The following is a 17,508-nucleotide window of genomic DNA, read 5'->3' as shown; positions in this document are numbered from 1 at the left end:
CTTCAAATAAAAGTTGTATTTGGGGTTTGCTAAGCTGCTGTGGAAAAGTTGACTTCTCAGGCAGCTTCGGAGGGTCCTAGTTTTCCCTCTTCTAAGAGATACTGCCATTGGGAACCGTATTTTCCATCCTAAGTTGGGGATCCTGGTTTTTCTGAATTTAAGTTACCAGAACTGACTGGAGTTCTAAGCTCCACCTGCACCGTGCTGCCTAAATCATTACTGACGTGAGGAAGGACTGATCGAGCTCTGTGGAGAGCTTTTATCAGTGATACTAGTGAATTTCAGTGTAAACAGTTGCACTTTTAGATGGGGAGGGGACTGTTGTTACTACTGAAAATTTTTCCCTGTAGTACACATCTCTGTAACTCACAGACTGAGATAACAGAAAGATGTCTCCTCACATAAACATAACAAAGGTGAGATTTTTCGTCTGCTGATAAATGACAGATGAGAGCAAAGCCTCTGCTGAAATCACTGTAAACAGTAAAATGCAATTACATTTTGTTCTGGATGAACGTAAGGTTAGTTATGACTCTAATATACAAATATGGGACCGTTGTGTACTTACACAAAAGGCATATCAGTGCTTCGTATTTCATGGATCAAGTTTGCCCTTTCCCCAAAAGGCATATAAAGTCAATCAAACAGGCTATTATATCTTTTAACGAGCTTTTTGATACGGTTTCCATTGTCCTTAATAGTAGGGATAGAGCTTTAACATTTTCGTTTGAATTGGATTTAGAAGAGGAACGTCGGGTGTTGAAAGAAGATCAAAAAAGATGTCAGAGCAGGGCACGGAAGTATTTGATAGAGACAAATAGAAGAAGAAGGTAAGTAACGAGTGTTCTGTTGGTGGGAGATTGTTAAAAAAAATGAATCAAAACCTTGAGACAGGTAAATATATTTCTATTTGCATGTTCCCTTTGATAGAGACCCTCACTGCTTTGTTCTAGAGGAACCTAGACTGAAAGGTTCCACCAATCCAGTTACTTGCCATAGGACAAATAAAATATAAGAACAATATGCTGATTTACTCGCTCCTTTTGTGGAAACTCACCGTAGTCACATCTTAATGTATCAAGTAAGGGTAAGCAGTGCTTTCATCTTCTGGCCCTGATCTGCATTTCTAGTATTCTTCTGGATTTTATTAGCTTCAGTGGATGTGTGAGGACCGTGTTCAGATGTACAGCGCCGGTCAGCAGGCAGGCGGTTGTCGTTGCCTTCTGCAGCATGTGCTTTTCTGCCTGCATGGCACAGCCGCTGCACAGCCTTCCCCGCGGGGAGGGGCTTTGTGCTCCCATTTCCCGGTAAACACAGTGCAAAGTCTTGCTAGTCCAGATTAGATTTATAACAAAATTATGCTGCATTGATATTTTAAACGGAGCTTTGAATATTCTGTCTTTCCACGTACATGAGAACACAAAGCTGTGAGATGTTCTGTGACGGATGGATTAACTAAATTATACACTGAGGGGGCTTTTCCCGAGCATTGGTATCGTACTCGCACGTACGGGAGTCTCAGCTGTGTGTACTGTAGAGGCAGACAGGTTTCTCCTCGCAAGCCCCCAGACTCAGACCAGGTTCCCCTGCCTAGTGTTAGCTCATTAACGCTCATCCCTCATAGTTCCCGTATGCTGCATTTCTGTTGTACAGTGTTTACATATTGAAATAAGTTGATAGCCCATAAATGAGGCAGTAGATATTGCATGTGCTGTCAGCATATGTTTTGAAACGTAAAGAAAAATGGAAGAGGAAGCATAATTGCCTGGAAGTAATTAAAGACAGTGTGAGGCCCACAGCCTTTGCAGCTGAGTCTCAGCTGAAAGATTAAATATCTTATTTAGTTTTCTGGAACAGCACCTCTGTGACACTACGCATCTCAGATGAACACTGTTTATTGTATTACTGGTCTTGAAATATCATACTCTAATGTAAAGGCAAATACCAGACAGCCTGCGTATTTTTGACAGACTGGTGTAGTTAAACTAATACCCGTTGATACATAAAGACATTTCCATATGTATTTCATTTCAGCCTTCAGAAGGACAGTATAAATCCAAGTTACTCAGGTGAGCCAGTTAAAAATTTAGGTATGGTGTTCACAAAATGAAATTATTTCCATCTCTGATAATTGAGAGTGGCATAACTATAAGCATAATAAGCAGTTCCAGTGGAAGTCTGTGGTGACAACTCTTGCCCTAATCACTGAAAAGGAGTTACTTGTCTAATGTTAGAAAGGCACTAAGTGCATGCAATATTAATAAGCTGTGAAATAACATTCAAAATTAAGGGTCATTGCGTATATGGAGGAAAGTAATTTGGAAATAAAAAGTTCCTTGGAAACGAGTATTTTTTTCCTGGCAGATATGCAGGTAGGAACCATCAGGTCACGTCTCAAATCTGTGTACAATCCAGGATCCATTAGCTTTGTAGCATGTGTAAAGGTGTTAGCGATGATGATGGTTTCTCAAGGGTTGCATGATACCCTTAAGTTCCACCTTCTCACCTACCAGCGCCCTAACTTCTCCGTGACAGGCCTTACAGGCATGTATCAGAAGTTGTTCTTGGCACTACTGGTTTATAATTTCAAAACTGAAATTGTTTCTTTCATATTTTTTTTTCTTTCAACCTGTGAAGTGTGACAGTCCGTTCTCTACTTCTGACCTTCACACGAAAGAGTTGAGGTAGGAAGGGACCTCTTGAAGTCATCTGACCAATCCTCCTGCTCAAGCAGGGCCACTAGTGCTGGTTGCCCAGTACCAGCTTTTGAGCATCTCCAGGGACAGACAAAACTGAAATTGTTTCTTTCATATTTTTTTTTCTTTCAACCTGTGAAGTGTGACAGTCCGTTCTCTACTTCTGACCTTCACACGAAAGAGTTGAGGTAGGAAGGGACCTCTTGAAGTCATCTGACCAATCCTCCTGCTCAAGCAGGGCCACTAGTGCTGGTTGCCCAGTACCAGCTTTTGAGCATCTCCAGGGACAGAGACTCTACAACCTCTCTGGGCAACCTGTGCCAGTGCTCAGTCATCCTCACAGTAAAAATGTGTTCCCTGATGCTCAGAGGGACCCTCCTGTGTGTCAGTTTGTGCCCATTGCCTCTGGTCCTGGCACCGGACACGGCTCTAGGGCAGTAGCTGACAGATACTTTGTTTAAACAGTATTCTGGAAATAAGAGCTACTAACTAAACACCTACTTGATGGAAATGGATAGGGTATCACATATTGTGCTTATATACCACACTACCTTCCCAACACCATCTGCTGGTTTGCTGGGGACTCTGTAGCCCTTCTGCTGTTACTGCTCAGTGCAAAAACGTACATCCCATTTTACTGTGACGTTACTGGCTGCCGGTAGTTGGCTCATTCTGGAAATGCAATTGTCTATGTGCATTTTTAAATCAACCTTACAGTCAGCTATCTTGGTTCCGCGTTTTGAATTACCTTGAAATCTGAATAGCTAACCAGTCTGTCGTAACTGGGGAAAGAAATGCTTTTCCCATCTATATCAGTTTCCAGCCTATTCCCATTATTGTTGTTTTTTCCAAAATATTTTCAACATATGCACAAGCTTTGTGCTCCACCTAGTGGCTGCTTATCATTGATTATTTAAGAAAAGCTTTTTTAATTATTCATCAGTGTTGTTGATAGAGAATGAAGAGCAGTCTAGTGCCAGAAATAGGAGAAAAATGTTAGCATTTGGTAAACGGGGAGGACAAAGCGTTAAGAATTTTGTATTGCTTTCTACATCAGAATGAAACTGTGAGAAGCCGTGGTCCCTGTAACCGTGTAGATCTGAAATGCAGTACTGCTATTTCTGGCAACAGGCCACAGGATTGTGCTGAATTTGCAAGGCCTCGGGACAGATGCTTGCCACACTTGCTCTCTCTGAACTTTTCTTCACCTGCCCCCAGCTTTGTTTTGCTTGTTTTAGCTGAAAGAGCAATTTCTCTAATTGATCAGGTATCTGCAGCTAATTTGTTTTGCCCTCGTTTATCTTTTTGCAGTGTGATTGTAGTTTTGTATGGATAGCAGTAACAAGCAGCTATTCTGTGTAGAGAATGAGGTATTTATGACTGACATAATAATGCAATGCAGGGAAATACAGGCCTGGGGCAAGAGCAATGGCCTTAAGAACTGGGGGTGCAGGGTGCAGCAGAGAGGAGGTGATGATAAGAAATGGTCCACAGGTCCACAAGTGGAGACCCCACCGCTATAAACAACTCACCAATAGCTGGTTAAAGCATTGCAGACCTAAATGTACCAAAACTGGCTTTAAGGGTAACCAAGAGAACAAAAGATCAGTGTGTAATACATGTAAAAGGCACCGTGTATGGAGTATCTGGAGGTACTGTGGAGCTGCAGGTTGATAAAGAAGTTACCAAATATAAAAATGACTTCAAGCTGAACCTGAGGTGAGGAAGAAGAAAGCATTAATGTGACCATCATATGGTTCCTGGTGAAGGGACTCCAGATGCTGACAGCTCACAGTAATGCCCCAGCACCACCAGAATGAAACTACTGGCCTTGGGACACAGGAGAGCAATGGGAGCATGAGTGTCAGGACAAGGGGTAGAAACTCAGTGTGTGAACAACAGTTCGGACTGTTTTATCACTACTGCTGAGGCTTTCTCTGTACGGAAATATTCTAACTGTATTATTAATTTTTGTTAATTGTATCTGGATTCATAATGATTAGACTCTTAAGATTTGAATTATGCTAACAACAAATTTTTGGCTTTATATAAGGTGTGCTTACTTTTTGCCTATAAACAAGATTTGGAGTGTGACAAGCGGTGGGCAGCCCTCCTGTGAACCTTTGGGGCGTTTTGGAGGACAGCCCTCTGTGAGCCCTTACAACGTTGTAAGACTTGGGCCTTCTGAAGCCTTTGCAGCACTTAGGGGCTGTCCTTTTGTATTCAGCATACAATAATAGAGGAAGATGAGAGAATAGAGTTAGTAAGTGTGCTTGTGGTCCTGGTAAATATCTCACTTAAAGAAAAAAATTGATTTATGGGCAATGACTACACATCTTTTTAAGGATATAAGGTGTGTTTCCTGTTTGCCCATAAAGGGATTTTGAGTGTGCACCTCATTCTAGCCTTTTCTTCATCTTGCCGTAGTCATTTAGCATACAAATACCCTCCTACATCAATTTTAAAATTACTGTGCACTGGTTTCCAAATGTGATATGGCAATGGATGAATAATACCGACCCAGAATCAAAAGGTTCATTTCATAGCATTCCATATGCACTGTATGTATTCCTTTTTTAAAAAAAAGAATTATTTTCATCCAAGGCAGTAGTAAGCATTTAGTCCACGTGGGAATGTAGCATCCATCACTTCACTGTGAAGATGATTTAATAAAATTAATCAGGAAATGGTTCCACCATCTAGTCATAGTGTTTTTAACATAAAAATACCTTCCACATAATGTCTGTATATGTGAAACTGCTAAATATGTTAAGTTTCGTATTCCAAATTCACTATAAACATTTTGGCAGCCATTTCAAAAATTGCTGCTCTGCTGGGTTGTTTATAGTAGACAGAAAAACTAGGTTAAAAAAACACCAGCCAGGAAATTCTTCTGCTAACTCTCCATCTTAAGGCCATACTCTTTTGCCAATGTTACATCTGTGATATGAACCTAAGCTGGTGGCTTAAGGGGAGTGGATGAACAAACATTTGCTTTAACTGTTTTTCTGTAAGATGTCGATGTGCATTGGTAAAATTATTTATTTTATATAATGCTCCTGGGTGTCACAATTTACATTCTGTGAGGTTAAGAAGTTAATGATGCAGGTTTCACTGAATATCTTTAATGCATTTCTTTACATTTCAAGTAAGATCCTTTTTCTCCCTCATGTCTTAATCCAAACTAAATAGTGATCATGATGAGCTGTGGTGAAAAAGACCTCTTGCATCAGCATTTGGACTTGGCTATTTCCAGCTATCTGGAATAATAGTCCTTTTTTTATGCCAGTTATTAGGAATGTGGGAGAGTGCAGCTAAGTCATACTCCAAAATAATTTGAAAAATAAATACATAAAGACTCTCCAGAATTTACTCTTTCGTTTTTGGAGTTATACGTTGGAATTACTCCAGGTGCAAAGTTGTAGAATTTCCCACATGTCTGAATTTAACAACTACAGTTCAACTAGAGGCCTTCTTGAGCAGCTTCTAGAAATATTAAGGGGATCAAGAGGAATGTATTTGAAGTTCTTACTAGGAAAAGCAAGTCTGTTTCCTCTGTTGTGATTTTCCTATTTCTTTAGTAAGAATAAAGATGTGAATACTGAAAGTCAACAGTGAACTCTAGCTTTACTTTTTTAGTTCTAATTTCTGCACTGAATGAACAATTTAATTTCCTGTGAAATTTTAACCAAATTGTAATGAGGCATTTTACATGGACAGAGTTCTCTGTGGATTTTTTCTGCTTTTGGATAACTGCTTGTCTGGCTTCACCTCAGGCGAAGCCATTCCTAATTGCTGACAAACTGAAGTTTGCAAATGAAACTTGCAATGTTGAGATTGTAATTTGTTTCCCTTTGCATAAGTCAATCTTCTGTCTTACCCTTCCTTTGAAGCTGTAGAGTTTTATGACTTCATCTCTAGAAGAGTTACCTTGAATGGTAGAAATTCACCTGGATTTTTGAAAGCGTAACTATGAAGTGTCATTTGTTGTTAAGATAAGCTACCGTCTGTATACGTTACAGGATGAAGTTTCAGCAGTGCTTGTGATCCAAGACAATGGTGAGGAGTATTGCTGCTGGGACACCTGGAGCTTTCTGAGGGGAATGTACTTCCAAAGCGCATCAAAGCAGGAATTGCTTATGTTGTTCATGAGCATTTTGATTTCTGACCCCGGGGAACATTAATCCGGAGTGCTATATACAGTAGCAAAAGCAGTGGATCCTTTTGCACATTTTGTCTCTCTTCTTGCTTTTGCCTTTTCATATGCACCACCACTGTCTTTCTTGACCTTAACATTGGTGGTAGTAACGGAAGATCAGATGTTACACAACTTCCAGTTTCCCCTTGTGACATGGGGAGGAGTTTTAAGGTGCACTCATAATGATGTCAGGAATGCACGTACTGTGTGATACAAGGTTTGAATAGCTGCACAGAATCTGTTTATGGTGCATTTCCGCTTAAAAAAAAATAGTATCTATTCTGTCTTCTGTTTCTATCAATGAAAAGTAATAATTTGCCCAGAAAATTGGGAAATCTTGGTCATTAGTTTCGGTATGTTTTGACCACCATGCATAAATGAAGTTTCAAAATAGTGAAAATTCCTTAGATGTCTCTCTACTACACTTGGGCTTCCAAGTGGATTAAAGTGGATATTCCCGTAGAAGTGTGTACTTGGCAGTTTTCCTATTTTTTACTATTGTGCAGTTACAGCCTTTAGACTTTCTAAAATAAAAAGTACCTAATTAAAATTATTTTTCTGTTTGTTTTCACAGGGATTGGTCAGCACTTTGAAGGGATAGTAGGGAGGGTCAAGTTTAATATTTCAGTTTGAAATTTTTCCCTGAAAAGCAAAGGGAAGAATAATTAACGTAGCTTGAATTCAGGAGTAGCTCTGTTAAGTAGCAGCTTTGCTCCATTAAGCAAGATCTATGAAGCAACTGCAAGTGATTAAAGTTATGGGAAGGTATCTCATTGTGATGAGAGAAACAAAGAACGTATGGCTAAATGTGACTACCTTTCTTTCCACTAATGCTCGCTAGGAGGGGGACGCTACTTAGCGTACTAGAGACCTGTCAAATCACATTTCTAACACCCGGAGAACTCCGAAGATGGGAAGCTCCCAGTTGCAGTGGTGCTTGCATGGCAGGCTTTAGAAACTTAACTTCAAGAATTAATATTGTTGATATTAACAACTGATTCGGTCAATCTTAGTTTCACATTACTGTTTTGTCCTATTTTGTGCTACTAATCTGATTGTCTTTCAGGAAGCTTGTAACAACCAGAAGTTGATACTCTTACATATTTATAGCTAAAAGCTGGAGTTCCTATGTGTTATTTCTGAATAGCAACTTTTAAACCATTCCTATTTCCCCCACAGCTCATGAAAGTCACACAGACAGCGCATTTGCAGGTCACCTTCCTATTGATCTACCCACTGTGACACGTTTATGTGGTAATGTAAATACTGTGCTGAAAGTCACACTGGTGACAAGAACTGGCTGAGTCTGCATGTGGAGGCTGAAAAATAAGAAGATTATGGTGTGTCTCTTCTCCACCACCCTTTGTACATTTAGGTACAGACAAACCACAGAAAACCAGCTGTGCTGAAGTGTTTAGCATTTAATTTATGGACAAGCGAGCTTTTGTACTAAAATCGCAAATTGATAAGTAAGTCAGTTACCAATATACTTGTAAACGTAATTAGAAAACATGGGGATCATCTACTTTTGCTTCTTAAATACAGAGCCTTTGAAGAAAGACGGAAGCAAGAAGAAGAAAAAGAACAAAGATTTAGGGAACAAATTCTGCAGCAGAGGAAGATTAAACTTCAGGAAGCAACCAAGAGGTTCCTTCGTGCTCATCTGCCTTTTTCTCAGCACAAGGAAATAGGTTTGTAAATTAAAATGTCACCATTATCCACAATGCAAATGTTTTTCTATTTATATTTAATGGAAAAATATTTCTCCTTTTTCTATTTTTATTAATGTAATTGAGACAAACAGAACAATTAAGTTCACTCAAATTATTTGAATTCATATAAGTGAAACTTAAGTGACAAGCTCAGATCTGATTGATACATGCAACAAAACTGGGTAGAGGGAATTAAAAAAAGACAAACCTTTTTTCTTTTTCCTAAAACTTGTATTGTGAGGTATTTCATTATATTCTGGTCACAGTATATATCACCTCCTTGGTATATTGGGCTTCCTGGGTTTTCCTCACTTTTTTTTCACTCCAGTGTGCTCATTGCTTACAGTACTATGCTTTCACAGCTGGGTGTGAGGTGTTAAGGCCACTGAAAGTTACTGATCCACTGTATGAACCCCTGAATATGAAATATTCAAGAATGTGCATTTTGGTTATCATTAAGTAAAAGCAATCCTAGCATATGTTAATGCATTACATAACTTTTGCTGAATTAGTCAGCTTTTTAAGCTGTTCTCTCACTGCTGGGAAGTAAAAATCACTTCAACTCAGTTCCTGCTTTCTTGGAATCAGTGCAGATTGGCAGGAGTTTTTAACAGCATCAGCCAAGTCTAATTTCCAGTCAACTTTCCAGTGTTGAAACTCTTAAGATATGGTATACTACTTAGGTATTCTTTAACAGATTTACTCTCCCAACTGCAGTTGCGCCAGCTGTGAGGTAATGTCTCTGACTTCAAGATCAAATGTCAGATTAAAATAACAAAATAGAACAGTACTGGTTTAGGGCTTCTTCATAGCTCTACTGACAGCCCAGACTGTGTAGCAATATAATGAATCACAATTTTTTCCTTGGTTTTCCTTTATAGCAATTCTGCCTCTACCACTTTCTGCCCTACTTTTACTTTCTTGAGAGAGGCAGCACCTTGTGCCTGTCTGGAGTTTTCCTTTCTCCACTGATTTGATTATGAAGTACAACTTGGCCTCTATAAAATATCTGCAAGCCATAACTTTGGTTTAGTGCATGAGCAGAATAATCGTGATGTAGAAAAAAAGTTAGTGCTGGATTTTTTAACCTCCTATTTTTTCAACAATGCAGTCTAAAAACAAATAGCAAAACTCTTGAATAGATGTGTTACTGTAAACACTTAAATAGACTGAGGTTTTGTTTCAGAGGAGCTAGAGATGCTCCAGCATGTCTAATGATGTCTGGATTTAGGCTTCCAAACTTCAGAAACGTAACCAGACCATCTATGGTAAAATATTACAATTTTTAAAATATTTTTTTTCATTGTGGTTTTTACTCTAACCCCCTAGTCCAGACAAAAGCAGCTTTTCAGTTAGAAGAAGCTCTTGAACAAATTAAAGGATCAGTTTTAACACCAGGACTATGCTTGCCCAGCAGAAACAAAACCAACTTCAGGTAAGCATTCCTGTTTACTCCAATGATCAAAGGAAGCCAATTGCTTAGTGTATTCAATAAATAGCAGACAATTACTCTTTCAGAAATTGTAGGCCATTTCTCTTGTGGCAAAGAAAGCATTTCTGTGCAATGTTCTAATGAAACATTATGAAACATCCTCGAGTTGTTTGGGTCCATTTGGTAAATGGAGATGATACAAACCTTTTCCGTTCAGTGGAATTCTGGGAATAGTCAGAGCTAACTCAGTCCCCATCCAGTTATAGCCTGACCCAGATTGCCATGGTTATCAAACCATCTACTGTTCCCCTGTTCCCTGAATTATCGAGTATTCTGTCTGGATGTTTTTTCTTATTCTCATCCAAATTTTTTCCTTTTAACATTCAAGGATAGTTCAGTTTGTAGATTCATCCCATAATCTTACCTTCTTTCCAGCTGTCCTTCCTTTAAGTTTCTCATCCTCTCTGTGTATCTTAAGCATCCTGATAACAATTTCACCGGCAATTTCATTGTATTTAAATTACAATCTGAATTGCATGTTTTTCACTCTACCCAAGTGCTTTTTTTCTAAGATGTTTCTTCATGCATAGTTCATCTCCCTGCAGTATTTGATACTCCTTCCTGATTATCCCCTTCCTAAACTCTAATTTTTTTAACATTTCAGTTCAGGGGGTTATTTTTGTTGTTGCTGCTTTTATTACAATTATTATAATTGTTTTCTGCATGCTGTAAATTGTGCAGATGTTTAGATTAGCGATAAATTCTAAAATTTAAAATTTAAAGTTTAAAAGGGGTCTCCCTACTTTTGAGTTTCAGTGTGTTTTTCATTCTGACATTAATATCCATTTTGATTATGCATCTACTGCTGATTAATACATGTTTGCAGCTGATAAACTGGATAATTGAGAGAATATTTCATACTTCTTAGAGATAAATACTCACAATATCTGCCCGTCAACATGCATATCATTCTGCAGCTCCTACACTGGACTGACATAATAAAGGAGGACTGGAGCCATAATAACAAACAAAAAAATCTACCTGCTAAATATAAACTGAAATTATGGGGGGAAAAATATAGATGTTTCTGAACCCTGTCTCTGGGTTCCTGATCATTTGTCTCATTTCACTCACTGACTTGATTAAGGACAGCTGATTAAGCCCAGTTCCTCTTTTCCCTGCCTTTATCATTTGTTCCTTTATTTTTCATCTTTCTTCAAACTGCTCCTAGTGCCTCAGGGGTTCACATTTTTCCTTTGGACCTATTCAAATCACTTACAATTTACTACAGCATAACATTGCTCTCACTCCATATTATATTTGTTTTATTTTAAAAATTCACTATCATGCAATAAGGATAGTGTGTTCTTTTCCTGATTTTCATTTTTAGAAGGAAATTAAATTTATACATTCATATTCTTTAACAGTTTGTGTAACCTAATTTGAGAGAGCTATGGATCTCAAAGATAATTATATTTCTACAAGTTTTAAATTGGCAATTTGGAAAGGAGGAAATTATTCAAACAAGTAATCCCAGCATGAAAAAGGTTTAGAAGTCAGTCCACATCATTGACCTATTGGCAGGGCACAAGCCATGAGATGAGACAGCATACGAATATCTTGGAACCTGCCACAGAATGTGCTGCCTCTTCCCCAGCTGGTAGCTAGGAGGCCTGGGAAGGAGCCTTACGGGCTGGGCGAAGGAGGGTGTAGAATATTGGGAGTATGGTAATGAGGCAAAAAGAATTAAGTTATCGCAGTACAGGCTTGTGTGTAGGGACAAGATATACAAATTAATACGAACTACAGCTTTGCTTGTTCTAATGCTTACAATTTGTCTTCCTTCCTTGTGACAGAAAATACTCTGCATTTGTGTCTGCACCTCACACAGTCCCTTGCTAAGCACTGAGATTCAAACTGAACATGTGCTATGCAGTACACGTCCTTCTGGTCTGCTGCACAAGGTGTTAGTGCAGGGTTATTCCTTTTAGTTTGTGTGTGTCAAGAAAGTGGCATTTCTGTGTTTTCAGACTTGCTTCCAAAAACTGTGCAAAATTCCCTTACGGGGCAAATAAATCTCTTGCAAATCAGTACAGCAAGGTAAGAGTTGATACAGGAAAGTGTTTGGAGAAGAGTCTCATAGGTGAAGGTTCTTCAAAACTCACCAGTTCTGAGCTGTAAATCTTTAAACACACCTTATAATCCCTTTAACTGGAAACTTTGTCACAGCTAAGAAAAAGCTCAGATGAGGTAGTAGATCCCTTGCTGTATTTGTCTCATCTTACACTTCTATAAACATTCAAACCAAAGATCTTGTACCATCTTAAGAATTTACCCTCCCTCAGAAAGAGAATGTACAGAATTGATTGAGAGTCCCCTTTTAAAGGTAGAAGTGAACACTGTATTAAGTTTTCGAATAAATATGGCTGCAGACCCAACTGGATATAGCTGAATTTTATAAGGTTCTAGAATTCTCAATATTTATGTTTTAAAAGATGAAAAAAAAATTAAATTAAGCAATGGAGACATATTACCTCCTCCTGGAGTAAGGCAAAAAATCCTGAAGCACTTAATGAGTGACAATACTGTCAGTACTGCTAGTACTGCTGGCAGTAGAGCTCCTCTGCTTCTGGTAATGTTTAGTTATTAAATGGTGAAGCAAATATTCTGGTCAGCTCATTAGCCAACAGCCACTGGGCTGTGTGCACATCAGGCCTGTAAATGGTTTGCTGCTCTTTCCACAAGAGGCATTTCACTGTTTGTGTTTATAAACAGTTGTATTCGATGAGGTTCAGTCTTAGGATAGAAACTTGATTATGACAAATCAGAAATGTTCTCTGGAAAAAGTTGGAATGTAGAAAAATTTGGAAATACAGATGGTCTAAACATCCAAATAGATATCAAGAAACGTCCCACAAACAAACGAAAAAAAAAAAAGAATTTTTGGGGGGCCAGGTCTGTATCGGTCTGCTCCACAGTAACAAAATCTTTAAAGCTGGATAGTTACAGAAAGTTTCGGATAGGGAGGACATCTTCCATTCAAAAGAATACAGGATGCAGTTTTCTGAGTTATATGAATAGGAGAAGTTGTTCTCCCTTTTTGCTATCAGCCATTTCATCAGAAATAATAAATCCCTTTTTAGACTCTGCCAAATATCTACACTTAGGTCAGTGCAATTAAGCCAACCTTTTTGAAGTATTGTATAAAATCTTCTGAAAAATAACAATAATCTTGGTGGGACGTAAGTTTCTATTTTTTCGTATTCCTAAAATTGTGTTACAATAAATACAGAAAAGTCCTCATTAGACTCTACAACCATTTGACACACGTACTAAAAAGAAAAGGGATTGATTTCAACAGGGAGTATAATTTAGATAGAGAAAGAGGATGAAACAGATGAAGGCTCAGACGAAGAGACTGTGGAAACGTATGCTGAAGAAAAGGAGAGAAATGAAGGAAAGGGGTTATTGAGTTTCTGTACATACATTAGATATATGGTAGCCTTCTCCAGCTTGGAATGATACGTGTTTCCTAATAATGCGTCTCTGCTGGAGTAGAGGAGGGTGAGATCTGCGTATGTATTATGTGGCTGCACTGTTCAAATTTGCTCAGCAGGGTCCAGCTGTTCAGGAAGGTTCTGTGTGGCAGGAAATAGTCCTATCTTCTTATAAGCTCCTACACTGCATATTGCCCATATATGAAGGGAACCGTCATCTTCACCATCACCTTCTCTGAAAATGAGGGCAGGTGAAATGTGCGTGGTAGATCATCTTGTCAGGCCAGATTTCAATTAAAAAAAAGAAAATGAGGGAGGTACACGTACATATGATTTTCATATTTAGTTGCGTATAGATCAGTAGTTCACTTTTGCCACAGTTTTAGCTAAACACCTTCACCCAGTTTAGCAGTGTTTAAGGGATCAGGTTGATGCTGCTAAAGAACTATATATGAGAATCCTGGGCATGACAGAAAGCATCTGTATATTGAATGGAGAGTCAGGTTTGATTCGTTACTCAAAACCCAGTGACGGTTGAGACAAAGTCTCATTTCAAATACTGGGCCTGATCAACCTGGTACAATAAGAGCTGGATCTCCCCTTTTTGGTAAAAGTGTACCCATGTTACAAATAGCTTCACTGAAAGTTTATACTGATTATCTATTTCCAAGACCTATTCTCATTCTACTGCCGTTTGTAATGATTGTGGAGTACAACAAATACTAGATCCTAAAACAGTGAGACACAAGCTTGGCTTTCTAATGAGTTGTAAGCCCTGTGGATCTGCTGAATAGATGTGAGAACTCAAAGCATGGATCTGGTGAGATATCGTGGATATGCCAGACTAAGCGTGTTTAAGGGTCTAGAACCAGGTTAGAGCAAAAGGACAGGACCAGTGGCCTTTGCTGAACTGTTCCACCAAGGCAGTCAAGCGTAGATATCAACCTTGTAAACAGTTATACTTCTGGAAGATTTAAGTTTGATCTACCTCTGAGCTGGTGGGTTTTGGTGTGGGGGTTATTTTTGCTTTTTTTTAAGGCCTACCTTTCTTATTGGTTAAAGCTACTTGTCTCTTGGTTTTGTCTGTCCTTACTATCTACCTAGTTCTTGCTTGTTGTTTTCCAAAGCTTGGTTCCTGTTCCTAGTGGTCCTACTCAGCCTTGTTCCAGTTCTGCTTTTTATTCTTGAACATGCCTTGGTACACACTCACTGCCTTCCTACTCTCTGACTGCATATTTTCCTCGTCATTTGGCTTCACATGCTTTTTGCCTTCCTTGATTCCTGTGTGTCAACCAGCCCTATGGTTCTCGCTTATTCTCATCTTCTAGAAACCTGTGGTTTCCCTTGTCTTAATTTGGGCTCACCCTGACCACAATACCCAGTTACACTAACTACTCTAAAGATTTTTTTTTTCAGGTAGCAAATACAAATTCTTCAATGTACCACACTACTGACATTACACATCATCAGTAGAGTTGGGCTCTCCAAAATACTGATACTCCTTGCTATTTGAAGTGAGGGAATATCTGACAGCATCAGTATATAATTATCCTCTGTGTAAGCCAACCTTATGGAAAAATAAAGGCCATTTTGCTTGGTTTTCTTTTTTTTTAAAAAAAAAAACAACCTTCATGTTCCATTTCTGTAAATGACCAAACTGTTGGCTGACATTTTCCAGATTAATTCAGCCTGAGGCAGTCACCCAACTACCCAATCAGAAAAGTCTGAATATTTATAAATAACGGAAGAGAAGGTTTAAAATGGAAAGTGTTGGACAGTTCTAATAGTACTAACAGCACCACCTGTAGTTACATATAGTGTAGCTGTCCTTCACTTGCCAGGCATTATCAATAAGGCAAACTTTTGGAAAGGAACTTGTTTAAAAGTGTACAGATGACACATAGAAATAAGCCAAAGTAATAAGTTATTTGCTTGCATCAAGAACCACAGATGACACTTCATCCTCATCAGCATCTAGAAACGGTTCTTTCCATCAGAAGCAGATTTCAGCAATGGTTGGCTGGGATAAAACAATACAAGAGAGCAGTAGCATGGATAGTAACCAACTTTTCTTCCAGAAAAATCTGAAAGAAATGCAACAACTCCTTGAAAAACAGCATCTCAGCAACCTTGAGGTATGATATTTCCATATGATTCATTTTAAATGTAATAGAAAGTTTCTTGAATGTGATAAAAGGGAAAGGTCTGTTAAGCACTGTCTACAAGTAGACGACACCTGAGGACACCTGTACTATGGCTCGCCAATAGCTTACTTATAGACAAGTAACACATATTTTTCAGTAAGAAATCAGATATCTTTAAAACCGTCTTTAATAATATTTTCAAAAACTCTTCAAAGACACCTGTCATGTTGTCTTTCTTTCTGTGAATGTAATGTTTTTATGTGAGACTTCTTGGCTCCGAAGTAGCTAGCCCTTAGTAGCTAGCCACTTAGTCTACCTCGTGCTAGCTCCAAGCTTAAGTTGGTGGTTTGAAATTCGCACTTAAGTTTCTGCTTTTGCTGATTGCTACAGCTCAGCACAAAATTCTAGAGCAGTGCAATTATGGTAGGTCAAACTTTTTCGTTTGTCTCTTGTTTTATTCCCTGTGTGTGGTGGTTTCTTAGGCATTGACTTTAAGTCTCTCGAGAACTTTTTTTGTCATCTTTGGAATTGACGCAGGTGTTCCAGTAACAAGCCCATTAACTTTCTGCCTGAACTACTTTTTGGACTCAAAATCAGTTTCAAAAGTAACCTAAGAGTCACAGTGAAAATCAAGAAGTCATTTCTTATAACTGCGCCTTTTAGTGTGATTTTAGGTCTGTCAGTGTTGTCTTTGATTTTGGAAATACTGTCAATTTTTTTAAACAAGACAGCATCATTTTACTTTATTTTTTTTATATTATGTACTGGTATCTGGACTCATGGTGTCTGAAATGACCTCTGCTCTATGAAGCACTGTCCCTTTGTATTGGTGATGGCTGGAGGCATGGGATCATTAGTGGCAACAGCGCAAGGGCTTTTCCTTTTGACATATGTGTACGGATGACTCTGAAGGACTGTGTGCCGTTCAGATGTATTGCGAGTTCTTTGATATTGATGTTTGCAGGGACACTCTTCTCTGTCTTTCTGATAGGCATTCATGAGGATCTTGAGCAGCTGATGGCTAACACAGAAAATGTCACTCAACTGCAGTAAATTTCAAATAGGTGAAGACAGAAAGTACAGTTTGTGCTGACAAGGTTCTTGATTAGTGTTCATTCTCACTTCCAAGCATAAGAGAAGGAATACCAAATGGTAATTTAAAAAAAAAAAAAAAAGCAAACCTGGTAAAACTGAATTCTAGATAACCACTTTCAAACAAAATACAAAAAGGTCTAAGTTTTGGATTTGTTTTTTTTTTTTTTAATACTCCCTTTTACATTTCTTCGGTCTTTGCAAATTTTAAAAAAAAAAAAAAACAAACCTGGTAAAACTGAATTCTAGATAACCCCTTTCAAACAAAATACAAAAAGGTCTAAGTTTTGGATTTGTTTTTTTTTTTTTTAATACTCCCTTGTACATTTCATCTGTATTTGCAAATCTCTCCCTAAATGATGGTTGCTGAATTTGGCAGCAGCTGCATTAGGACATCTTAGAATTTGGAAAACAAATGCAACCTGTTTGAGAAAAATGTATAAAAATAGTCTTCTTAATATATTGTAAGACAACTATATTGTAGTAGATTTTATCAAACGCTATTATCACATTCTAACTGAAATCTAGGGAAAAACTTTTGTGAGCCATGCATGATATTTTACTTACAGTTTTTTCTAAATGTTATCAGCAACTTTCAACACTGCATATAATATAGGAATTTGTGTTTACACATTAATGTCTTTTTGAAAATGCTTTGGTCCTGTAAAAAATTTTGCTTTTATTCCGAAAATGTACTTTTCTGCTACCACTAGGGGTTGCTCGGCTTCTTCCCTCTG

At 38.3% G+C, this 17,508-nt stretch overlaps 1 protein-coding gene across 1 annotated transcript; it reads left to right on the top strand.

Annotated features, from left to right (window-relative positions):
- Window positions 1-701: 701 nt before the first annotated feature.
- Window positions 702-15,670, top strand: LOC104493475 (uncharacterized protein KIAA1377-like; the record flags this gene model as incomplete). The annotated part of the gene is made up of 4 exons (XM_010136157.1): window positions 702-830; window positions 8,440-8,585; window positions 9,936-10,041; window positions 15,478-15,670. Coding segments are annotated over 4 exons (574 nt in total), but the record flags the coding sequence as incomplete, so codon positions are not given.
- Window positions 15,671-17,508: the final 1,838 nt, after the last annotated feature.

Source organism: Buceros rhinoceros, unplaced genomic scaffold, assembly GCF_000710305.1.
Source record: "Buceros rhinoceros silvestris isolate BGI_N320 unplaced genomic scaffold, ASM71030v1 scaffold4910, whole genome shotgun sequence".
NCBI classification, from domain to species: Eukaryota; Metazoa; Chordata; class Aves; order Bucerotiformes; family Bucerotidae; genus Buceros; species Buceros rhinoceros.
This window is presented reverse-complemented; position numbering and strand designations above follow the sequence as displayed.